Source organism: Somniosus microcephalus, chromosome 11, assembly GCF_052327205.1.
Source record: "Somniosus microcephalus isolate GS21.2 chromosome 11, FLI_Smic_1.0, whole genome shotgun sequence".
NCBI classification, from domain to species: Eukaryota; Metazoa; Chordata; class Chondrichthyes; order Squaliformes; family Somniosidae; genus Somniosus; species Somniosus microcephalus.
The window spans coordinates 207,642,741-207,667,547 of record NC_140997.1 but is presented as its reverse complement, the minus strand read 5'-3'; the positions used below and the strand labels follow the sequence as shown (position 1 = coordinate 207,667,547).

The following is a 24,807-nucleotide window of genomic DNA, read 5'->3' as shown; positions in this document are numbered from 1 at the left end:
TTGCTCTAGTTCGTCCTCAGTGCAGGGCAACCAGAGGCGTGTGTGTCCCAACCGCGGCCTTTCCGAGTACAGCACCGTCCCGTAACACCGACAGCAGCGCCGGGGGAAAAAGTCAACCATCGTCAGCATTAATACCGGGTAAGGAGCCCGGCGGCGATCCTTTTATAATCTTTTTCTAGCCACTTCCCAAGGACTCGGCTCGCCCGCCTGCCGGGCCCGGTTACCCCGGTTACTCAGTGACATCAGCTGTGATGCGTGTGGTTGTGTAAAGGCTGTTGAAATCAGACCGGTCATGTGCAGCCTTTAAACTGCTTTCTCCTACCCCCCACCCTCGCCTCACCCCGTTAACCTTGTTGAGCGGCTTCAGCCAGGGCTTGACTGTCACGGAATGCCTGAGATTGTGAAACACTGGGGTGTAACTGCGCAAAGTTTAAAGAAACATACCTGAAACTAAACTTGTCACAAACCAACGACAGTTCAGTGAAGTACCTCTTCACGTCTGGGGGAAATCTAGCCCCCGTTTACATGGGATGGCCGTTGATCTCTTCTGTCATGAGAGCAAAATACTGCGGATGCTGGAAATTTGAAATAACAGAAGGTAGTTTCTTTCTAAATAGTAAACCAAATACATGAGATCAGAACATGTTGGAAACACTCAGCAGGTCAGGCATCCTCTTTGGAGAAAGAGTTAACATTTCAGGTCTGGTGAAAAGTCATCGACCTGAAATCTTAACTTTTTCACTTTCCGCAGAAGCTGCCTGATCTGAGTGTTTCCAACATTTTCTGATTTCTTCTGTATTTGGATGACTATTTTAACAGAAACTACTTTTTTTTAAATGAAGCGCCATCATCTTTAACGAAAAATAATTGCCTCCTGTTCTATAGAGTACTACGATGTGATACTTGTCAAAACGTGCTGATTGTGTGTGTGTGTGTGTGTGTGTGTGCGCGATTGAGGGAGCATTTAAAATGTGATTTGATGAGCCTAATTTTAAATTTAAGTAGTAATGGTTATATTCTTTGGATGAATACAATATTCTCTGGCTCACAGTGCAGAGAACTAAGTAATACGAGGGATAATACATCTGAATGCACTTTTATTGGAAAGTGTGTACCCTCCGCTAAAATATAAACTTGTTTATGGAGAGCTACTTTAGTTTGTAGATTGAAATGAGCCTGTTATCTATCTAGGTATTAGGGTATTGCTTTTAAAACCGTGTTTAGAGAAGGCAAACCACTGCATAATGCAGGTGCTATGATTTGCAAGTGAAATGCATTGACTGTGAAGCAAGTATTCTTTTCAGCAGTTTCTTCAGGTAATCTGAATTTCTTTAAAGGTTTATTGATGCTCCTGGAACCTTCACTGCTTCAGTTGTGAAATGATGTATGTTCCATGTTTTTATTATCGCTTTCAAACTTTGTTTAGTCTTGAAAATGTAGCAGATATTCTAATCTGATTCCTGTTAATCGGACTAAAATTGATGAGTTGCAAGTTGAGTCTTGCAGTTAGTCGTATTGTCAGTGTTTCTCTTTTTTGTAACACCATTTACGCTCTTCTGACCTATTGCCACTTATTAATTTTGCAGAGAACAATGAGTTATAAATGTGCTTCCTGCATCATAAATATTATAAAGCTAACGTATAAAGAAAAGTAGACTCGCCCTGTGATGTAACTGTTCTACAGGCTGAGTGGAAGAAGAAATAAATTAATTAGAATTTTTTTCAGCTCATCTGTACATTGTAAAGTTGATGTACAGTACTAACTTTTTCTTGCAGTTTTTGTTGAAACAGTGTTGAAAAGCCACTTTAGGTGGAAAGTCTGAAGTTAACACTTTTTGTGTGCCTTTCCAACTTGGCATTACAGTATTACACAATATATCTAAATAGAGGCAAATGGCCATTTCCTTCCCCTTCATATTTGCCAGATGTCTGGCAACAGAATGTTTATTTGACACATCCCGCTGGGAGTATACATTTCTAATACTACTTAGGAAAAAAAAGTCTTCATTGATATAATGTTGAGGGCTCACATTTTATAAATGTTCTGAACAGTGTATGCAGCAACAGTTCTGTAAATCTAGATGTTAGGGCCTATGTGTAATGTGACTAACTGAGAAGAATGTTCAATTGATGAACTTACTGAATGACACTTGAGACTTGAGGAATCAAGTTGTGTGACTGTAGTCTAAACAATAGCAGGATCAGGTATTAAGTTCCTGGGAACAGCTAATTTCTCCTTGAGTTTACTGCAATCTTCTAAATACATGGACTAGAAAAATTGAGCTTGTTTTCACTCTTGTGTTAACATTTTAAACTTGAGGGTACTGTTGGGATGTAGCTGGCCTAAATGAACTTTAGATAAATCCTGCTGTAGATGATATAACTCTTATGTTTCTCTTAGAGAATGAGCTTGTGTTAATTTTGCAGTAAAATATTTGGCAAACAGTACAGTATCTAGAAAACTTGCGTGACCTTGCTAATTATGACTACTGATGTAGTAGTTTACTACTGACAACCCTGCATTAATCTGCAGAAATTAGTGACATTAATCCTTGCATTAGAATATATCCTTTTAGATCAGTTTGCACATTCTCCCCGTGTTTGCGTGGGTTTCCTCCGGGTGCTCCGGTTTCCTCCCACAGTCCAAAGATGTGCAGGTTAGGTTGATTGGCTATGATAAATTGACCCTTAGTGTTAGGGGGATTAAATACGTGGGGTTACGGGGATCGGGTGGGATATGTGTCGGTGCAGGCTCGATGGGCCGAAATGGCCTCTATCTGCACTGTGGGGTTTCTGTGATTCTGTGATCCTATGTTTCCCAACAGGGATTCCTGAACCCTAGGTCTGTGAGGAGATTGAGGTCACCAGATTTTTGAACTCTTGTTGACTTACTGCTGTTATTTCTGTCTTGCTGTATATATTAAAACAATGATGACACATTCTACATGCAGTTAGAATAGGGAGTCCCTGTGAGAAACCCCATTACTTTTCAAATTAAGCAGCAATGGTTATGTTCTTTTGGATAAATACAATATTCTCTGGAGCCTGATGTATCTATTTTGCAGCATGGGTCATAGTGCAGGAACCAAGTAATACAAGGGAAGAACGACATCAGAGTGCCCTTTCTGTTCTTTACAGACTAACTCACTGTACACCAAGATCCCAGATTTCCTGTTTGTGCCACGCTATTATCAACTTGCACTTCGCAGCACAATTTTTTTTGAGCTGAAGAGCGAGGGGAGAAAAAAATCCAACTCCCGGAGTAGGGGAGGAAAGAGAGTTCTAGATTTCTACGACCCTTTGTGCGACAAGGTGCTTCCTGATTTTGCTCCTCAATGGCCTAGCTCTAATTTTAAGATTCTGTCCCTAGTTCTTGAAATGGCTTCCCCGTAGCTACCCTGTCTAATCCTTTTAACATTTTTAAATACCTCAATCCGGTCACCCCTCAATCTTCTATATTCAAGGAATGCAAACTGCAACCTGTCCTTGATTTAACCCTCTAAACCCCACTATTATTCTGATCAGTACATTTTCAAATGGCATTTTGCTGATTTTGATGGTTCTAATCCAACCTTGTTGACTAAGTGGCACTGCTTTAGAAAGGAGTTATTAAATGTGAACCATTTTGAAACTTGGTGGATTTAATAGATTGTATATTGCACAGATTAAGAACATCTGCATTTCCCATGAATGCTTGGCCTTGCTGCTGTTGCTAGCTGTGTAGGAACGGTATCAACCAATGCCTGTTTCTACAATAGTAACTGTAGGCCACCCACTCTGAATCGAATTGCCATTATTGAAATTGGACAGGACTAGGTTGTACTGACCTGTGTTTTGATGTAAATTAACTGACCTATTTATGATTATGTAATTTTTGTAAAGATATCACATTTCTCAGTTGCCACACTTCTCTCTTTTCTATCTCCTGATATGCGCCAGCTGTTGGTAGCAGGTGGATTATCTGCTCCCACACTACCTTTTAATTATGCTTTGAACTAGTTGCTAGGAGGTGCAAAGAGGAGCACAGGACTGCTTTCCCTTTGGCTCGGTAAATTCCCCACAGTAACACAACTGACATTAGGAGCTCATAGTGTAGGATCAAACCTGTTGTCTTAGCTGCAGAAATGGGTATCGTTTTAAAACATGTAGTTGTTGTAAACTTTGTCGATGTTTTTCCAACATATTAAATCATGCAGTTGCCAGTGAAAAAAATTTTTTTTGTCTGAGTTTTGGAGACTGATGGGATATTTCTGGCAGCCTAATTCTTCTAACATAACAGCAGCCTTTGCAAAACCTCTCTGTGCGCCATTGTCTCCGTGCATGAAGAGATAAGGATGTCAGAACCAGCTGTCTCATTCTGGAGCCTTACTTGGAAGCTCTGGACTGTAGCCATTTCAGATTATAGCTTGCATACCCGAGCTTAAAGCTACACATTTTCTTCTGTTTTTGTGAGGGGCTTACTCGGAGTACAATAACCATGAACTTTTTGAGGTGTGGATTTGCTGTTCAGTACCTGAAATACCAGTCGAACACATTGTTCAGGTGGGTTTACTTTTTGAGAACTGTTCAGTTTGATTTAAATAAAAATGAGTTTTTGCATTTACTTTGAATTTTGGGTTGAGCAACCTACAGTGCCACTTATTTCCTCTTTATTTAAAAACACATTTTCAGTGGTTTAGTAGATGTGATTGCCATTCTCGTCTCTTTATACAGCAGCTAGATTTGTGTTCTGTATTTCAGGAAATGCAGTAGTATCTGTTTGAAACTAGAGTTTCAAGACTTCAAAAAAACATTTGGGGTGGTGGGGGCGATTTGATTCTAGGTGTCTTTTTTTTAATATGGGTTGAATAGCACATGCATTAACTCTACAGTGGCTCCGTGAAAACAAATTGCTGTAAATGCGACTTGTAGAAAGTAATGTTGTAAAATGCTATAATCAGATTGTACCAAAGAGCAGACCTTAATGCATAAAAGTCTGGATCCTTTGAACATGATGGAGCAGGGCATCTCACAGTATATGCCATAGCAAAATACTGCAGATGCTGGAAATCTGAAATAACAACAGAAAACGCTGGAAAAACTCAGCAGGCCAGGCAGCATCCATGGAGAGAGAAAGAGTTTCTGGGAGGGAGGGGTGAGAGCAGAAGTGCGGGAAATGGGACAGACACTGGGAGAATGGAATAGAGTCCTTGGAGGAAGCGAGGTGGGAGGAAGCGTATCTAGATCAGTTCATTCACTTTACTTCCAATTTCCACTCTTCCCTCACCTTCACATGGTCCATCTCCGACTCTTCTTTTCCCTTCCTTGACTTCTCTGTCTCCATTGCTGGCGATCGGCTTTCTACAAACATCCACTACAAGCCCACCGACTCCCACAGCTACCTGGACTACACTTCCTCCCACCCCGCTTCCGGTAAGGACTCTATTCCATTCTCCCAGTTTCTCCGTCTCCGCTGCGTCTGTCCTGACGATGCCACCTTCCATACCAGTGATTCCGACATGTCTTCCTTTTTCCTCAACTGAGGATTCCCCTCTACTGTGGTTGACACGGCCCTTGACCGTGTCCGTTCCATTTCCCGCACTTCTGCTCTCACCCCTTCCCCTCCCTCCCAGAACCACGATAGGGTTCCCCTTGTCCTCGCCTTTCACCCCACCAGCCTCCACATTCAACGGATCATCCTCCGCCACCTCCAACGTGATCCCACCACCAAACGCATCTTCCCTCACCTCCCCTTTCAGCATTCCGAAGGGACCGCTCCCTCCGCAACACCCTGGTCCACTCCTCAATCACCCCTAACGGCCCTTCCCCTTCACCTGGCACATTCCTGAGCAAGCGCAGGAGATGCAACACCTGCCCTTTTACCTCCTCCCTTCCCACTGTCCAGGGCCCCAAACACCCCTTCCAGGTGAAACAGCAATTTACTTGTACTTCTTGCAATTTAGTATACTGTATTCGCTGCTCACGATGCGGTCTCCTCTACATTGGGGAGACCAAACGCAGATTGGGCGACCGCTTTGTGGAACACCTCCGTTCAGTCCGTAAGGGTGACCCTGAGCTTCCGGTCGCCTGTCACTTTAATTCACCGCTTCACTCCCGCTCTGATCTCTCTGTCCTCGGCCTATTACATTGTTCCAGTAAAGCTCAACGTAAGCTCGAGGAACAGAACCTCATCTTTCGATTTAGGCACTTTACAGTCTGCCGGACTCAACACCGAGTTCAACAATTTCAAACTAACCCCTGCCCCCCATTTTTTATGCTGTGTGATTTTGCCATTCCCATTTGCAACATTTTATCTTACCTGCCTCTTACAAAAGCACAGATTGTTCCTTCAATTCCTCCCCTCCCCACCCCTGTCTCTGCACCTGCTTAATATCTGTGACATCTCCAGCTTTTTCCAGTTCTGATGAAGGGTCCCAGACCTGAAACGTTAACTCTGTTTCTCTCTCCACGGATGCTGCCTGGCCTGCTGAATATTTCGGCATCTTCTGTTGTTATCACAGTATATGCCGTTCGTTAGACTTTCTCCTGCGCGCCTCAACCCGAAAACATCTTTGCGCCATTACTTGCTGGACGTGCGCGATGATAACGGTGTGACAAAGGCAACAGAGCATCTTGGACCTTTAGTGAGCGGAGGGACCAACAGTGTATCTCATTAGCTGTCTCTTCAGTGACTTCTCTATCTTGCTCAGTAGACCATTCCACATATTAAACTTAGTATGAAGTGCTTGCAGATAACAGTCCCAAACTTACCGTTGAACAGTTTCTATCAACAACAACAACTTTTTATATAGCGCCTTTAACATAGTAAAATGTCCCAAGGCGCTTCACAGGATTTGACACTGAGCCACATAAGGAGATATTGGGGCGGAGATATTGGGGCAGATGGTCCAAGAGGTGGGTTTTAAGGAGGTAGAGGGGTTTAGGGAGGGGGGAGCTGGCAGCTGAAGGCACGGCCACCAATAGTGGGGCGATTTAAAATTGGGGAATCACAAGAGAGCAGAATTGGAGGAGTGCCGATATCTTGACGGTTGTAGGGCTTGGCGATGGGGAGGGGCGAGGCCATGGAGGGATTTGAAAACAAGGATGAGAATTTTTAAATCGAGGCACTGCTTAACCGGGAGCCAATGTAGGTCAGTGGGCACAAGGGTGATTTGGGGGAAGCGGGACTTTTAGATGACAAGTTTACAGAGGGTTTTTTCCCCTAACCTTTTGGCTTGTAATTCAAACCCTCCAGTTGACTTTAAAGCACAGGGTACAATTCCTGTGCTTTAATTTCATCCCTTCTCTTCCCCCATTCCTGTGTATGATTTTTATCTTTGGTTATTATGAGTAATAGTTTGTGTTCCTCGCTGTACTTTAATATATTAAATTAAGTCACTTTCAGGTTAATATTGGGTCATAATTTGCTGTAGGAGTGAATCTCCTGGGTCTGCCGTTAGTTAGACTTGCCCCATCACATTTAGGTTTTTAATTTTTTGCGTGGCAAGTTGCTGAAAGTGCGAGCTGATACTGGCGCAGCGAGGGAAACCGGGCATCTGGGGCCTGAATGAACAGGGAAAACAAACTGTGTACCTCCTTAACCAAACGGATTGAAGGATTGTGAAATTAACAGCACATGGACTGCGAAGGGTGTGTAAATTAATGGGTGAATTGAATGCCAGAAGGAAAAATGGAGGGGGTGGCGGGGAGAAAGATTGGATTGAGAGAGAAAAGGGACAAAAGAAAAGTAATTTTTAAATGTTGTTTAAAAAATCTCCAACAATTAAAACCTGAAGGAAAGGGACTCCACACTTTAATAGTTAACTTTCAATGTCTGAGAGTTTGTTCAGTAATTAACACTTCTCGCGTTGCTAAGAGTACTTAGACTGAAATGAACCAGACTTGACTTCTCGTGGTGAGTTCAGTTCGTATCTACCACACAAATCCAGGAACTTCACACCGTTCAATGGTGAGCCAGACAACAAGATGCAGTTTTCACTGAGCTAACGACGGAGCGCGCATCTCATACAGCAACTTTTGGATTTCCGCGCATCTGCCCTCGTCATAAATAATGGCGCGTGCCATTAGCCTCACTGTTATTTTGACACCAAATTATGGGCCAAGGTGTATGCACAGCATTTTTGGAAACATTTAAATGCAGTTTAACTATGCAAAACATGACCATTTGAATGTTTTAAACTACAAGTCAGTTTTACATCCTAACTAAATTTGGGAACTGTTGCCATAATCATTGTGAATTTTACTTAGACAGGTGGAGTGAAGTATAATCGTTTTGGTCGATGTTATTAAAAAATCTTGTGTTGCAGTTGCGGGACGACTTTTCCATAAATCTGATACCATGTGGGTGTTTCCTGTCCAGGATGACTAGTTAACTTTGGTTTCACTGAACACAGAAGACTTCATACTAAACAATTTTCTTTCCCTATAGGTTAAGAACTACAATGGAGGCTGTTGTTCGTCGCTGCCCATTCCTTTCACGTGTGTCTCAGACTTTTCTTCAGAAGGCTGGCAAGTCACTGATCTATTATGCACAGCACTGCCCGGTTATGATGATGAAGGCAGGAGCCAAGCCTGTCGTGCGTACTGTAGCCACCTCTGCTGCTCACTGTCAACAGGCCAAAGAAACCACTCCAGTGACTGAGAGTAAGGCGGCGCTTCTATTTTTAGGGGCAATTAAAATTGTTTTTACATAACACTCCAAAAAGTTGGAAGGGAGTAACCCAGTTAGCAGAATATAGTCAAAAAGGAGCAAAGTTGTTCCTACTTGTGATTTTAGACCATTAAAATGTGCTCTTTTGTGTATGAGATTGATCAATGGATTAGTGGGCAAAATTGACATCTGTTGTGGAATGACATGGGGTGGTAATAAATTGATTACTGTGAAGCTGTATTATCATCTATTGATTAAGCACGTCACTCAATAACGCGACGTTAAAGGCTCCTCTACTTATCCCTTTAATTGCCGAGCTAAAGTAAAGTAACGTGTACCCTTTTTGGCACCCTCTCACTCGGCTGTATGAACATGTCTAAAATAATAGACTTCAATATTATTCCAGTTCAAACCTTGTGGCTGGAGGGTTTTAAAAGGCATAGTTACAACAAACTGAGTTACTGTAGCTCAGTAATGAAAGAGGTGGAGACAATTTTTTTTTGAATGGGTTCATTTTAGGCAGCACTTGGGAGAAAAACACCAAGGCCATGCAATCGATTTAATTTGGACAAATGTTTTAAAAATCTGTTTTGCTATAAACACTACAATATTTGTAATCCATAATCGGTATAGTTCCTAAAGCATTTCATTTGGTTTCTATAATTGCTTAAAATATTGACTGCACTAAATTTCTTTTAACAATTTGATTGGAATCTGTTTAGTTGGAAAGCCTGTTAAGTTGTTGAGCCTCCAGATTTTTTTTCTTTAAAAATTTTTATTTGTATATATATTTAAATTGTTTTCTCTTTTTTGATTTAGTTTAGAAGCTTGTTGTAAGCATGCTTTTTTTAATGTACCACAGAACCTACTACTTTGGCTTCGGCTCCAAGTGTCCCAGCTTGCCAGCTTCCCCCAGGACACCCAGTCCCCAGTGCTGGACAGGCTGTTGCCTCCAAATGTCCATTCCTCGCTGCTGAGATGAGCCATGGTAAGAGCACCGTTGTCCGAAAAGCCAGCGTGGAACTTTCAGAGGATGTGCAACAGATGCACGCTGTGAGAAAAGGTAGGATGACCTAGATTTTTGAGAGAAATTCATTTTGCTGCACTTCCATTTTGAAAGCTTGCTGTCAGAAAATCATTTTAGACGAAAAAGAGCGAACTTGAATTTATATAATGCCATTCATGTCGTCCGGGTGCTCCAAAGTGCTTCACAACCACTTTAATGACTTTCCTTGAAGTGCAGTCATTGTTGTTTTGTGGACATACATGGCAGCCAATTTCTGCACAGCAAGGTCCCATGATATAAATAAGCAATTAGTCTCTGCTTATTCTGCACGACCTAGTCACTTCAGAATTGAACCGCACATAACCCATATATTGGCAGCTTGAATTCCAAAGATAACTACTGTCCATGTCCCTGGGCTATTGAATTGACTTTTGTGCATTATTAAAGTTGCGTTTGTATTAATTTGGTTTGTTTACAGCATGAGCTGTAAACCTAATGTGTTTATGATAAGGTAACACATTGATTATCCTCTCCAGAGATAGCTGTGACATCTGTTAATCCAACTGGTGTCAACACCAACAAGGCAGATGGGCAAGCGAAAGCTGGCCTGCTGAAGAATCTGCATGGTGTGGTGAAGCCAAAGCCTTCAGTTTCTCATCTCATTCAGGACAACATGCCAAAATGTGAGTGCTCAATAACAAACTAACCATGGAAGTGTGCAATAAGTCCCACCAAATCCTACAAATTTCATTTTCTTGAACTGACCTGGTCATGCTACTTGTTGGATTTATTTCTAAGCTTTAAAACTTCCTTCTATACTTTTGCAGCGGTTTCAGCCTTCAAATATGATGGATTTTTTGCAAAAAAGATTGATGAAAAGAAAAAAGATCACACTTACCGTGTTTTCAAAACTGTGAATCGTCGCGCTGATGTATTTCCCATGGCAGATGACTACTCAAATTCTGTGAGTGTCAAGAAGGAGGTTTTTGTTTGGTGCAGCAATGATTACCTTGGAATGAGCCGCCACCCACAGGTTGTGGGGTCTATCATGTGAGTTTCTGAATTTAACTATCTTGTAAGTAAAATATGGTATAACCTCTCTCATAAAACTTGAGTATCTTCTGATTGTTGCTTTATATTCTAAAGGAAGTATCTGTTTCACTCTTGGGAGTGTTTTTAATGAACTTGAGCTAGTCCATGTCTGTTGCATTAACTTTTTACTATATAGTGTTTAGTGGCAGTAGATTAGTGTAAAGAATCAGAAATGCACCATGGTTTTTAAATAAGTGACTCTTTTTTCCTCAAATTAATAGCAAGGTTGGTGCATAAAGAAGGAAGAAAGACTTATTTGTACATGGATTCCAAATATGTAGGTAAATAAGAAAGATTAGACCTTCAAATGCACAAAATGGTGATATTTGGGAATGTTTGAATACATTGCTTTTTAATAGTGCACATGCTTAATTATGGTCTATTTACTTTCCTGGTTTATAGACTTTATAAAATAGATTTATTTGCCATTATTACCATCTCTCTTTTTCTCTCTTTTTCTAGGGATACACTTCGGTGCCATGGTGCTGGAGCTGGTGGGACCAGAAATATTTCTGGAACCAGCAAGTATCATGTTGATTTAGAGAGTGAATTAGCTGATCTCCATGGCAAAGATGCAGCACTACTGTTCTCGTCATGTTTTGTGGCTAATGATTCTACCCTCTTTACATTGGCCAAAATGCTCCCAGGTATGAGTTGCTATTTGCTGCAGATTATAAGTCAAATTGTCAATATTTTTAGCCAAATTTTTTCTCTCCGTTCTGGAGGTGCTCATTCTTGCTAGGGTGCTCTTTTTTTTTTTTGAGGGCGTGTACCTGCCAATACCTCCCATAGTGATCATTCTTCATGTAGGAGGCGGGGGCATCAGAGCTGAACTCAATCTTGTCTTCATGCATTTGCTTACTTGCCAGCAAGAGCCTCTAGATATAAATCAAAAGCAGGTCCCCTGGCTGAATTTTCTTCATAATCCCAGGGACATGAGAAGCCAATTGTAGTGTCCCTGCAAATCCTGGCTCAGATCTGCAAACTCAGTACAGACGAGAATCAAACCTGTGACCTTCTGGTTTGTATGGCATAGGTGTATACAGTCTTCTCCAACTGAACCATTGGGGAGCCTAAATTCACACTTTGAACCTTACTGGGAACACCTTACCCCTTTATCAAAGCCTCCCCACCAGACCATACTCCCCCCAAACTGCCACCTAAATCACACCATGGTTGCTCCCCATACCTCTGGGCCTTCTTCAAGCACCTCGCCTTGTTCCAACTCTCTCGCCTCCTTTTTAAAATTTTCATTATCTGCCATCCCCACTCCTGAGTTTCTCACCAATATACTGCCCCATCTCCAGTCTTGCTTTCCTCAAATCTCTGAACATGTCACCTCCCAAATCCATGCCAATCTTCCTGCAGCTCCATGTTTCAATCTTCAATCTGGTTTCCATCCCTGCCACAGCACTGAAACATCTCTAACCAAAGTCATAAATTATATCCTGTTACTGTGACCGTGGTGCATTCTCTCCTCGCCCATCGGCAGTCTTTGACATGGTCAAGCGCACTATCCTCCTCCTCCTAACACTTTTCCTCTGTCTCCAGCTCATTGGGATTTCCCTTGCTTGGTTCCACTGTCATCTAGCCAATCCTAACCATACCATCTTCAGCAATGGCTTCACTTCCTGTTCCCTTCACTGCTGTCTTTGGAGTCCTCCAAAGATCTATCCTTAGACTGCTCTTCCTCCTCTTCAGCTCCGTGCTGCTTTCCCTTCCCTTCCCTTGTGCATTTGGTGGCCATCTAGGCCCCACACTCCTGGAATATCCTCCATGAACCCCTCGACCTCTCCAGCTCCCTCACCTTTTTAATAAGGCCCTCATTAAAACCTGTAATATGTCGTTCTCCCCACAGAAATCTACTTGCTCATGGAATTTAGAAACTAAGCTTGTGTAATTGGGGTATTTTTCCTGGCCCTGACAATACCCAGTAAGCTGGTTAAAGCAGTGAATAGATGGTCTGTGTTGAATTTACTGTTCTCAGCAAGTGCTAGGCCCCAGTACCCCAGGTTAACTAGATAAAATAGGCCTGTGATTGTGCACATATGTTAGTGGGTGAGAACAAGTTTGGCTTCTGTTGTGATGTCCCTTTGGTTCTATAGCCTGATAATTTACTGTCTAGGCTTGTACATGAGGACTGGCCACTTGTAAGGTAATGGAGGATGGTTCTGTAGGCTCTGACCATATGCTAGCAATAGAAGAAAAACGTGGTGGGGGGAATAGGAGGGAAAAAGTGAGTTCCCATTTCTGGGTTTTGTAACCGACTGTATTTTTATTTTATATTGATGGAAATAATCATAATGTAGGGCCTTGTCTTAAATGAACAAGTTAAAGTAATTTCTGTAGATGTTCACTTGCATAATTCACATTGTGCCATTAGTCTTCTTTGTCGACCTCCATAATATTTGAGATCAGTGCATTAATTCAAAGACTATGTTCCTTTCCTTCTACTGTTTCAAATGTTAACCATGAACTCTTATTTTACCTTTCTCTAACATGGTTAGGATGTGAAATCTATTCTGATGCCGGAAACCATGCCTCCATGATTCAAGGGATACGGAATAGTGGAGTTCCCAAGTTTATATTCCGTCACAATGATGTTAACCATTTACGGGAGCTGTTGAAGAAGTCGAACCCAGCCACTCCAAAGATTGTAGCCTTTGAGACAGTCCATTCAATGGATGGTATGCAATGCATTCAGACTTGAATTTAAAGTAGTTTTACAGAATGGGGAACTGCTGTTACTAAACAACCTACAGTTGCAAATTAATTGAAATCTTAAATTGCAAAAGTTGCCAAACTGGTCTGTCAACATTTCTATTTCCTAACAATACATGTAATACAGTTTGGTTTACTGATGCTTGTAGGATTTAAGGTCTAACTTGAGTTTTCAGCTTGCAAGGATTCAATGAGACCAGTGTTGATGCAGCATGTTGTGAATTGTAAACTCTTTTTAAAAGCTCTACGTGTAACTAAAACTCAATTTGCTGCTAACACCCTAGATGAACAAGTTTTTTTTGTTGAAAATAGAGCGTTACCTACCATTTTGGAGTTGTGGTTACAATCATGCGCTTCTATAGCTCTGCACTAAACTGTTTATGTATAAATTGAGATTTTAAAAAATATAAAGTTACTAACAAAATTAATCTTGATGCCATAAAATGTTAAATGTAACCATATTCCTTAAACCGTCCTTGACTATGCTGCATCTAGAACTTCTTTAAATTGTACTCTTAAGCAAGAATTGCTAGCATTGCTCCAATAATACATATACAAGTCAAGCCCTCAGCATTTACTGGCAAAAAATCAGAGCAGACCGAACCCCTCGATGTAATTCCAAGTCTTGCTGCTAAAAACCCAAGAGAGGCCCCCCTGTCCCTTGACCCTGCCCCACATTGCTTGTAGCTAGTGGAAAGGATCCTTGCCTCTGTTTGCTGTAGGTCCGTGCTCCTGTACTCATGAGAATTCCTGCCTACAGTATAGAGGTGGGAACCCTTTCACTTGTGGCGCACAGCTGAAGGAGTGGCACCTGGTCTGTTAGTGGCAGGATTTGATAAGACCGGCACTGAGGGAAGAACGGAGGGGAGTAAAGGATTGCAATGAAGATCAGACAGAAGGGTGATTAAGTTGGGAGTGGAGTTTTGGGATGTGGGTGAAGGAAAGTGCTAGTAAGCAGTGGGGAGGGATTGGAGTACCAATTTGAATGGGGGAATGTGAGAATGTGAAAGAGTATCAGCTTGAACTAGGCTGGAGGGAGAGAAGAATTGCCAGCATGAACCAGTAGGATTGGCGGAGGAGACTGTTTCTGAAAGTGTGGGGCATTGGATGGGGTATAGAGTTGGTTTAAGCTGGGACAGGAGGGTTAGATGTGAGGGAATGACAATTGAGGTAACTTATAGGAAGGTATTGATCTAGTTGAAAATCCAAATTTTTTTTTTAAGATTTAAAAAAATGTTAGGAAATATAAAGGATCTAAAGGGGCGCATAACCCCAAACTTCCCTAGAAATAAATCATTAAATTTGTACCTTCAACATTTAGATTTTCCCCTTTCAGACATTTTATGTACTTAAATGTTTTTCAAATAAGTAAAGCAATAAGTTACCCAATAAGTCACTAAGCCTATGTGACCTGCTTGCTTCCTGGGCTTGTAAGTTACATAACTGTTCTTGAATTGTCAGCTTTTAGGAGATGTATTTTCTTTTTGTTTAAACCATTCCTCTGCTTTTGTTGGTTTATTGGGTTGGCGTGTATGGGTACTTAGAAACATAGATAGGGGCAGGAGTAGGCCATTCGGCCCCTCGAGCCTGCTCCGCCATTCAATGCGATCATGGCTGATCATCCAAGTTCAGTACCCGGTCCCTGCTTTCTCCCCATACCCCTTGATCCCTTTAGCCTTAAGAAATATATCCAACTCCTTCTTGAATATATTTAATGAATTGGCCTCTACTGCCTTCTGTGGTAGAGAATTCCACAGGTTCACCACTCTGGGTGAAGAAATTCCTCCTCATCTCTGTCCTAAATGGCCTAACCCTTATCCTTAACTGTGACCCCTGGTTCTGGACTCCCCTGCCATCGGGAAAATCCTTCCTGCGTCTAGTCTGTCCAGTTCTAGGAGCAGAATGTACCTTTTTTCCATTTTTTTTTTTTTTTTTATAAAAGAGCATAGGATCATTACACAGCTGAATTTTTGTACTTGTGGGTTAAAGCTGAATTAAGAAAATCTCTCAACTGTTCAAATATGCTTTCTAGGTGCAGTCTGTCCTTTGGAGGAGATGTGTGATGTAGCACATGAATACGGTGCAATAACCTTTGTTGATGAAGTCCATGCTGTTGGCCTTTATGGCTCTTGTGGTGGAGGAATAGGAGATCGGGATGGAATCATGCATAAAATGGATATAATATCCGGTACACTGGGTAAGTATATTAAGTGCATGCAGAAATTTGGATGAGTTTTATGCTTTTGTTAAGCAATTAATAGTGCATGTGAGCCCAAGAGGTCAAAATTGAAGACTTTGCTCTGAAGGATAAAATAGCAGGTTGAGTTTTTATAAACTGGGTGTCCTTTATAATCAGCCGGCAAGTTCTTTTGGTTTAGTTTTTTTTCTTCCTCCCTTGGTGTCTTGTCTCCAACGTAGCATTATAAAGCAGTAATTTATAAATCCTTGGTGCCACAGATGAGTTACTAGTTTGGGGTTGCTGTCACTAGATTAATAGAAGGAAGAAAACATTTAAATAAAGCATTTAAAACTTTTAGGGGAAGTAAAGGTTATGCAGGGGGTGGGGTGTTGGCGGGGGGCAGGGTGGGGAGAGTAAAATTAAGGTGGACAATTAAAGACTGCAGTTAGTGAGAGTGGGTAATAGGAACAACAAAGGAGCAGAATTAAAACTTTTGACATTTTTAGTTAAAATTGGGTTTTCTGACATTGCAATGTTTAAAATCTCTTTTCAGCATCCCAATATGTGAGCTAAAAACTTTAAACCAGTCCATTCCAGCCCAGAAAGGTGGGCCTTGCACTAGGCCTGTTGGGAATCAAATGGTTAAAGCTGTTCTAATTCTGCTGTTAGTTGTCACAGATCAAGGGTAGGGGGGATTCTAACTAGCTCTGCAGTTACTCGCAACTTTAATGCACAGCAGCTTCAACCACACATTTTCACCAAGAGGCAGTCGTGCGGGGATGTTACAATAGCAACGAGGGAAGGTATACAAATCTAATCCTCCCTGAAGCAGAAAAGACAACAAAATCACATTTCATTTTGTTCAAAAGTGCAATGTTAGCTTAGAAACTCTTAATTCTGAGACTCGAATTTCCAAAATCAACCTACATGATCTGGCATAACTAATTCAATTTAATTGAAGTATGAGAACCTTATAAATTGAAGTGTTTCATCATGGAGACTAATCTGGTGATCTGTTTTTAAAACTCCAGTTACAATATAGTTGCCAAGATACTCAAACTAGAGCACTTATTCCCCATGAGTAGTTTCAAAAGTTGGATTCATCTGTAGGTTTACATTGTTATTAGAAGATCAATTTGAAGCTTCATTTATACTATGCTTGCTCCACTGATTCCTAATGTACTGCTCTCTGGCAGCTGGCTGCAATCGAAAGGTAACTCTGCTGGGGTTCACTGAGGCCAGTGACTGGGAAGAGCTGATTTTATTAAAAATTGGTCGTCCACTAGGTTTACCTTTTTGGTTACAAACTGCTGCGCAAAGCTGTGCCTCAGCAACTTGGTGTCGGCATGGATTTCTCGTTGTAAAATTAGTACTGAGACTGAATTTATAAAATTACACCAAATGTATGTGCAAAAACATTAGATTGTCAAAATGGCTCAAGCTCTAGCAGCTAAAGGTGTTTTTTTTTTTTTTTTACTAAATTATGCACACAGATATCCGTGTGTTCACTGGGATTTTGGCTATAATCTTTTAATAAGTAACTGACCTGGAAGATATACTGTGGGATTTGGCTGACAACTCATTCAGGTGGAAGTTTCTTGGATGTCCTAAAGCATTGGTGATGTGATGTCAACATCTTGAAGTCACTCACACCCCCGCCCCCCCCAAAAAAAAAGTTGATGTACGATATTGCAGTGGTTCTAAAATTGAACCAGTTGTTTATGTAAGTACTGCTGCTTAGTTTTCTAATTTTCGTGTAACACCAGTTTGGAGATTTCATGGCCCACACTACATGTAAACTGGTTAAAGTATCAACTGTGTAAATGGAACAACTGAGTTACTGATACCAGTCTAGATCATCTAGCCTCTTGAGAACCTCTGTACTTGTCTAACGACGTGTTATCAGCATTCCTTTTCAAACCCAAATCTTCTCCGATCTCAAAATTGTATTAAATTTATGAGGGGTGACCTGGCAAACTGCATAATGGCACTGGGATCTGCTTTTGACTTTGAGAAATTGGGTCCATTTGACCTTGTAGTTGCATCAAATGCATTTACTAATTTGCTTCTAAATTTTACTGGTATTGAATTCTGAAAAATTACTATGATTGACGTGGGGTCTGGTGCAGCTATAAATCTCCATGTTCCTACCTAAATATTTCTTCTCCGCACGCACCCCCCCCCCCCCCCCCACTCCCCAAAATAACATGCACAAAATAAGAATGGTGTACCTAACACAAGGTGAGCGGACCCTTTTAATGCTACTTTGAGATTTGCAATCACCCTTTTATACCCTTTTTGTAAAGAGTTCTGAATCGTGAGATTTGCAATGTGTTGTATTCTAGATCATGGACTGATTTATTCTGCTGCTTCAAAGTTCTTGCATAAAATGTAGCAATGACTAGACAGCTTCAAAGAGAAGTGTAAACAAAGCTCATGTTACTGAGCCTGCCTGAGCACTTACAGTAGCGCTACTTATCAAAATCTTAACTGTGACGTGGAGCCAGCAATGCAGAATGTGTAAATCAATGGCTACAAGAGAATTTAAAAAAATCAAACTTAGAAGTCTACAAATGAGCTATTATTTGGCCAATCAGTTTTATTAAGCAGGCAGTGCAAATGCTAACTGCAGCACTCTTGAAGATGATTTTACTAATGTGCATCTTTCCTGTTCTTGACATCAGTTCTTCATAGTGACCTTTCATTAAGTTGAAATTGTCGTCTTTGTGTATAGGAGGAAAATGCCTTATTTGTGCAATTTGATACTTCTGCATTTTGAGGATAATGCACAAATTTGTACATGTGGATAGTACTATCTTTAAGTATGGAAGCAAGGTTTCAGTAGCCTGTCGTTTTGGGGGTGACCAGGTGAACAATGGGACACTGTAGTCACTCGTTCATGTGTTGATCCCGGACGCTGTCCAGTGAGGGGTGCGGGAGGGAGGATGGCGCGACTGGGTGGAGTGAGGCGTTAATTTAATGTTCAGTGCCTTTTGCATGGAATACTAATGGCACTGAGCCCAGGAAATTTATAAGGAAGATGTGAATCGGTTTTAAAAGCAAGTGTAGCAAATAGTCTATGTAAGGCCTGCAAAGTGTTTGATTTAAAAAAAAAAAAGTGCAACTTAAATGTGCTCGTCTTCTCATCTTGTTTGAGCTTAAAATGCCCTCCGTAGTGTTATTTTTAGATATAAATCAAATTTGAGTGTTCTGCATTTTTTTATGTTATTGATTAATCTGGCAGCAAACTTCAATTTAATAAAAAAAAAAAAAAAAAATTGAAACTATTTGTATTAATCCTTGAGCAACTGATGTTTGCTTGCTTTGTCATCCTTGTGTTTGGGCTAATAGTTATCTGTCCTATCTCTGACATGCATTAATACTACTAAAATGACGTGTAGCAAATGACTTTTGTTGTTGTAGGAAAAGCATTTGGTTGTGTTGGTGGCTACATAGCCAGCACTGCATCTCTTATAGACACTGTGCGGTCATATGCTGCTGGCTTCATCTTCACCACCTCCCTGCCACCTATGTTACTCTCCGGTGCTTTGCAGTCTGTCCAAGTCCTGAAAAGTGAAGAAGGCCGAGCACTGCGCCGCAGACACCAACGCAATGTTAAACTCATGCGTCAGTTACTGATGGATGCTGGTTTTCCTGTGGTTCATTGTCCCAGTCACATCATCCCAGTCAGGGTAGGTATTGATCTGCATGTATGCTCAATATTTTTTACTTGGTGCCCAAAGTTTCCCTGCTGTGCTTTCATCCTTCCACCCCCTCAGACTCGACCATGCCAAAACTACTTCCTAAAAATGTCCTGTTGTCACATTTATACCTGCCAAAATAAAATTGTAACTAAATGGTTCCATATTATTGGATTTTACAGGATTGCTTTATTCATATTTTGCAATAAACTTTGTTTACATCAGTTTTTGTTTTACAATAATTTTGGGGGTGGTGCACAAGATCATTTTCTCCAAATTGCCCATGGCATGTTAAACTTCTGCCAGTGCAGCTCTCCTAAGGGCAAGTGACTTCACCCCATTTGACTGGTGGATTGTTCATGGTATGAGGGGAGAAAATTGGAAATGGAGTTGGAGCAGGAAATAAAAGATGCCAAAGAAGATGGCAGATTGATTCCAAGTGAATGAAAGAATAACATTTTACAATGTGACTCGGTTTTAAGTTTTTTTTTGAAGGTTCTACAGTAGTAAGACATGCATTGATTTTGTGTATATTTATGCTGTTTTTTAGGTTGCAAATGCAGCTAAAAACACTCTGATCTGTGATGAACTGCTAAGTAAATACAACATTTATGTCCAAGCTATCAACTACCCCACTGTTGCACGTGGTGATGAGCTCTTGCGTATTGCCCCAACCCCTCACCATACCCCTCAAATGATGAATTATTTTGTTGGTAAGTAGACTTCACATCAAATGATGTAAAGGAATATAAAGAGGATAACAAACTGGATTAAAATTATTTGAGGGATAAAATAGTGTAGGAGTTGAGGGCAGTTTTCCCAGAGTGGTTGGAAGTGGGTCCCTCATGATTCAGTTCTGGGGCAACTTCAGTTCACTAATTTGCTAATAGGCTTGGAGGGAGTGTTGATGAAATTTGCAGACAATACCAAAATAGGTATAGTTAATTCTTTAGAAAGAACAAAAGAAACTGCAGAGTTATTGATAAAATGGGAGAATGGACTAAAGTAGCAGATGGAATTCAATGTCTGCAAGTGTTGTGTTACTGGACTAGTAAATCAAAAGCCTGGACTATGACCCAGAGAACAGGTTTTCAGATCCCAAAATGGCAGTTTAAGCATTTGAGATCAATTTTTTTTTTTTTTTTTTTAAAGTAAGTATCGGTAAAGAAGGCAATGAGGCTATTGGATTGTCATAAACCCAACTAGTTTACTAATTCCCTACTTTTAGGGAACGAACCCTGTCGTCTTTATCCAGTCTGGCCTATATGTGACTCTAGCCCCACAACAATGTGGTGGACTCTTCTGTCCTCTGAAGTGACCTAGCAAGCCATTCTGTGTTAACATATAGAAACATAGAAGATAGGAGCAGGAGTAGGCCATTCGGCCCCTCGAGCCTGCTCCGCCATTCAATGCGATCATGGCTGATCAAACTGCTACCAGCGGTTCAACAAGGACCACTACCACTTGCTCAGGGCAACTAGGAATGGCCAATAAATGACTGCCTTGCCAGCAATGTCCGCATCCAGAGAATGAATAAAAGAAAATGTGATGTAATGCATTAAAACAAAATAGAACAGTAATTCTACTCTGACTGGAAGTAGGCTCAGTGATGTGGAAAACCAGCGAGACTGAGGTGTAGGTTCACCACACTTCAAGTTGATACGGCTGTGAAAAATGCTGCTAGAATTCTAGGTTTTATCTCTAGGTATAGAATATAAAAGCCAAGAGGTACTGAGCTTCTGTAAACCCGTAAGACCTCAAGAGTATCACAGAATCACAGAAACCCCACAGTGCAGATAGAGGCCATTTCGGCCCATCGAGCCTGCACCGACACATATCCCACCCGATCCCCGTAACCCCTACACCAACACATATCCCACCCTATAACCCCACATATTTTAATCCCCCTAACACTAAGGGTCAATTTATCATAGCCAATCAACCTAACCTGCACATCTTTGGACTGTGGGAGGAAACCGGAGCACCCGGAGAAAACCCACGCAAACACGGGGAGAATGTCTGTGTGGCGTTTGCACAGTCACCCGAGGCCGGATTCGAACCCGGGTCCCTGACGCTGTGAGGCAACAGTGCTAACCACTATGCCACCGTGCTGAGTACTGAGAGAATAATTGCGCTCCACACTATAGGAAGGTTAGAGCGTGTGCAGTGCAAGGATGGTGCTATGTCTGAGAAAATACAAAGGAAGACTTGAAAATTTGTCTCTTCATTAGAATAATGTAGATTATGGGGCGATTTATAATGGTGGTTAAAATAATGAAGGGATGGGACCGGGTAGATAGAAGCAGATTGATTCCAGTGGTTAAGGGGCCATAAATACAAATTTAAATGTAACAGATTTGGAACTGAGGGCGGGAGAAATTTGAGGTTATGAACTTTACTTCCCGGGTTAGTGGTTAAATTAGAAACTCAACATTCAAGATTAGATTGGATAGGCGGATGAAGGTAAAGGGGTTGAAGAGATAAAGGAATGGGGTGAGTAAATGTGATCAGAACGATTTGCTCGTGTGGAGTGTAAACTCCAAACCAGGCTGGTTCAGCTGAATGGTCTGTTTCTGTGATGTAATTGCTGTGTATTTCTAAGTACAGAAACAGTTAAACCTACATGATTCTACAATTAATGTTAATTTCTTAGGAGTGGGGTGACATGGGCTTAAGAGCAATCATAACTTTTTGTCTGAATTAGTTGCCCATCCAATGTAAAATTAGGCTTTGTTGGACCAATAATACAGTTTAAATCTATATTTTTATTGTACACATTTCCCTCCCAATTTTTACCTTTTTCTCCCCCCACCCCCAAGCTCATTGTACTCCTGAAGTAAACATTTAGGTTGCATAAGTTAACAAGTGTAAGCATTTATTATATATATATATATATATATAATATTTTTAAAAATTGCATAACTCATGGGTGACCTGAAAATCTGGTGCATGTTTTATACATTTGCTTTCTTAGTATGATATTTACAGTAGTTTATATAGTAACTATTCTTAGTTTTGGTTACTTCTAGATGGATTAATTTTTGCCTAAATTAATCCATAGATACTTGTTGCTTGGAATCGGAATGTAACTCAAAACAGCCAGCTTACAATTACTGCAGAAATTGAATAAATTATATCTCCTGAATTCTGTTCTATTTAATACATCTTGTGTTTTGTAAACAGAAAAACTACTGATTACATGGAAGGAAGTTGGATTGGAGTTGAAGTCTCATTCCTCTGCTGAGTGTAACTTCTGCAGAAGACCTTTACATTTTGAGATGATGTGCGAGAGGGAAAGATCCTACTTCAGTGGAATGAGCAACCTGATCTCTGTGAATGCGTAATGCCTAGATTCATTTTGATTCTGGACTGTCCTTTGTATTAGAATTTAAAGTCAAACCATATCATGTGTGTTTTTACAGAACTTAACTACATATTATATAAGATTATTTCCATAGTAGACCAGAAAAAACCTAATAAAAAAACAGCAAAATTATATTCATGGCTCTGTTTTGTAAATCAATGTTTTGAAATATATAATGGTTTGAAAGTTCTTTCCACTAATGGAAAATAGAGGAGAAACTGAAATATCAATCTCTAGAAATGGGAAGGCTGAAGGGTAGCCAAATCGAGATCTTTAAAGTTATAAAGGTGTTTGATCAGTTAGATGTTGAGAGTCACTTGTGGGGAGTCCAAAACTATAAGGGTTATTAAGATATGTTACTAAAATCCAGTAGGGAATGCAGAAGAAACTTCTTTACCCAGAATGGTTGGAATGTGGAACTTGCTACCACATGTAGTAGTTGAGCCAAAAAGCATACATGCATTTAAAGGGAAGTTAGATAAGTACATGAAGCAGAAGAAGAATGGAAGGATATGCTGATAGGGTTAGATGAAGTAGAGAGGAAGGAGGCTTGTGTGGAGCATCAACACCGGCATAGACCAATTGGGCTGAATGGCCTGTTTCTGTGCTGTAAATTCTATGTAATCCACAAATATGACATCATCACATAAGCAGCAAGCTCCACCTGTGGAATGTTTCCAATATGATTTGTATACTGAAGTATTTCTCGCTGAACAACTGAGCCTGAATACAAAATGCATCCTTGGAGCTGAGTTGTATAGCCTGTAACTTCCAATGCTTGTTTTGTGGGTACTGCCCTGAACTTGTGGTATCTGATTGCAAATCTTGGTTCTAATCATGCACCATAATTTTAATTTGATACCAAACTGACTTTTAGTGAAGTCACTATTTTAATAAGGAGTCTGCCATTTAGGACTGAGATGAGGAGAAATTTCTTCACTCAGGATGGGGAATCTTTGGAATTCTCTACCCCAGAGGGCTGTGGAGGCTCAAGTCATTGAGTATATTCATGACTGAGATTGCTAGATTTTTGAATATTAAGGGAATCAAGGGGCATGGGGATAGTCCAGGAAAGTAGAGATGAGGTAGATCATCAGCCATGATCTTATTGAATGGCAGAGCAGGCTCGAAGGGTCAAATGGCCTATTCCTGCTCCTAGTTCTTATGTTAACTATAGAAAAGTCGTACTTAAAAAAAAAAAAAAAAAAAAAAAAAAAAATGGTGGCACTCGTGCCTGATATCCACATTTGCGTTTTCCAGAAGAAATCACTGGATAGTAATTAAGTTTTGGATACCCTGGCAGATTTTTCCTCTCTACCTCTGCTGTCCCCAGTTGCTGCCATGGCTTGGATCAGCTAACGCTGTAGAGAACAGAATCCAACTGGGGCCTTGCTGCTCTGTGCTGTGTTAATGATCTAAGCAAGGGAAGTAGTTTGGGGCCTCTGAGATGCAGAAAGGAAACATCTGCCAGGATTCCAACATTATGGTGCTCCTCCCTTCTAATCACTGGTAAATCTGCAGTTGTCTCTGCCTGCTTCAGCTGACTAGTACTTGGATGTCCTCTTTGCTCATTTTGTTTTTACTTAACTCCCTCATGTTACAGCAGAGCTTATAGTTAAGGGTATGTTTTGCTTTTCCAAGCTCACTCAACGCATCCTCTGAGCGAGAGGAATTATGATGAGGTTCCTTGTCAGATTTAGGGATTTAAAAAAAAAAAAAAAAAAAAATTAAAAAAATTTACCAGGGAAAATCATTTTGGCACAAAGTTTATTTAAAAAAAAAAAAAAAAAATAGTCTATGTATATCTACTCACTCATTCTTCCTCTGTTCCCTCCTATTCGTTGAATAGGAGGGAACAGATCTCTCGTATGAACATTATTGCAATTAGCCTCCAGTGTTTGGATTCAAAGTCTATTATGGGTGTGCTGATTGAAGGTACTAATGGATACAAAAATATCTGCTGCTTCTGCCTGTCTTATGCCATAGGTCACCATGGAATACCCCAGCGAGTTGGCAGAGACCCAATTTTGCCAGGTCTCTGCTGTTTTTGAGAGTCTCCAACAAGTAAAGGGCAGAACCACCTCCTGAGCTTAC

The 24,807-nt window shown here is 40.8% G+C and overlaps 1 protein-coding gene across 1 annotated transcript; it reads left to right on the top strand.

The window, feature by feature from the left end:
* alas1 (aminolevulinate, delta-, synthase 1) lies at positions 1-22,845 on the top strand. The gene is made up of 11 exons (XM_086001777.1): positions 1-138; positions 8,429-8,643; positions 9,513-9,713; positions 10,193-10,339; positions 10,484-10,706; positions 11,211-11,395; positions 13,256-13,435; positions 15,502-15,666; positions 19,072-19,340; positions 19,900-20,062; positions 22,533-22,845. Exons 2-11 carry the CDS (start codon positions 8,442-8,444, stop codon positions 22,691-22,693), a joined length of 1,896 nt encoding a protein of 631 aa, XP_085857903.1. The 5' UTR covers positions 1-138; positions 8,429-8,441; the 3' UTR covers positions 22,694-22,845.
* The last annotated feature ends 1,962 nt before the right edge of the window (positions 22,846-24,807 follow it).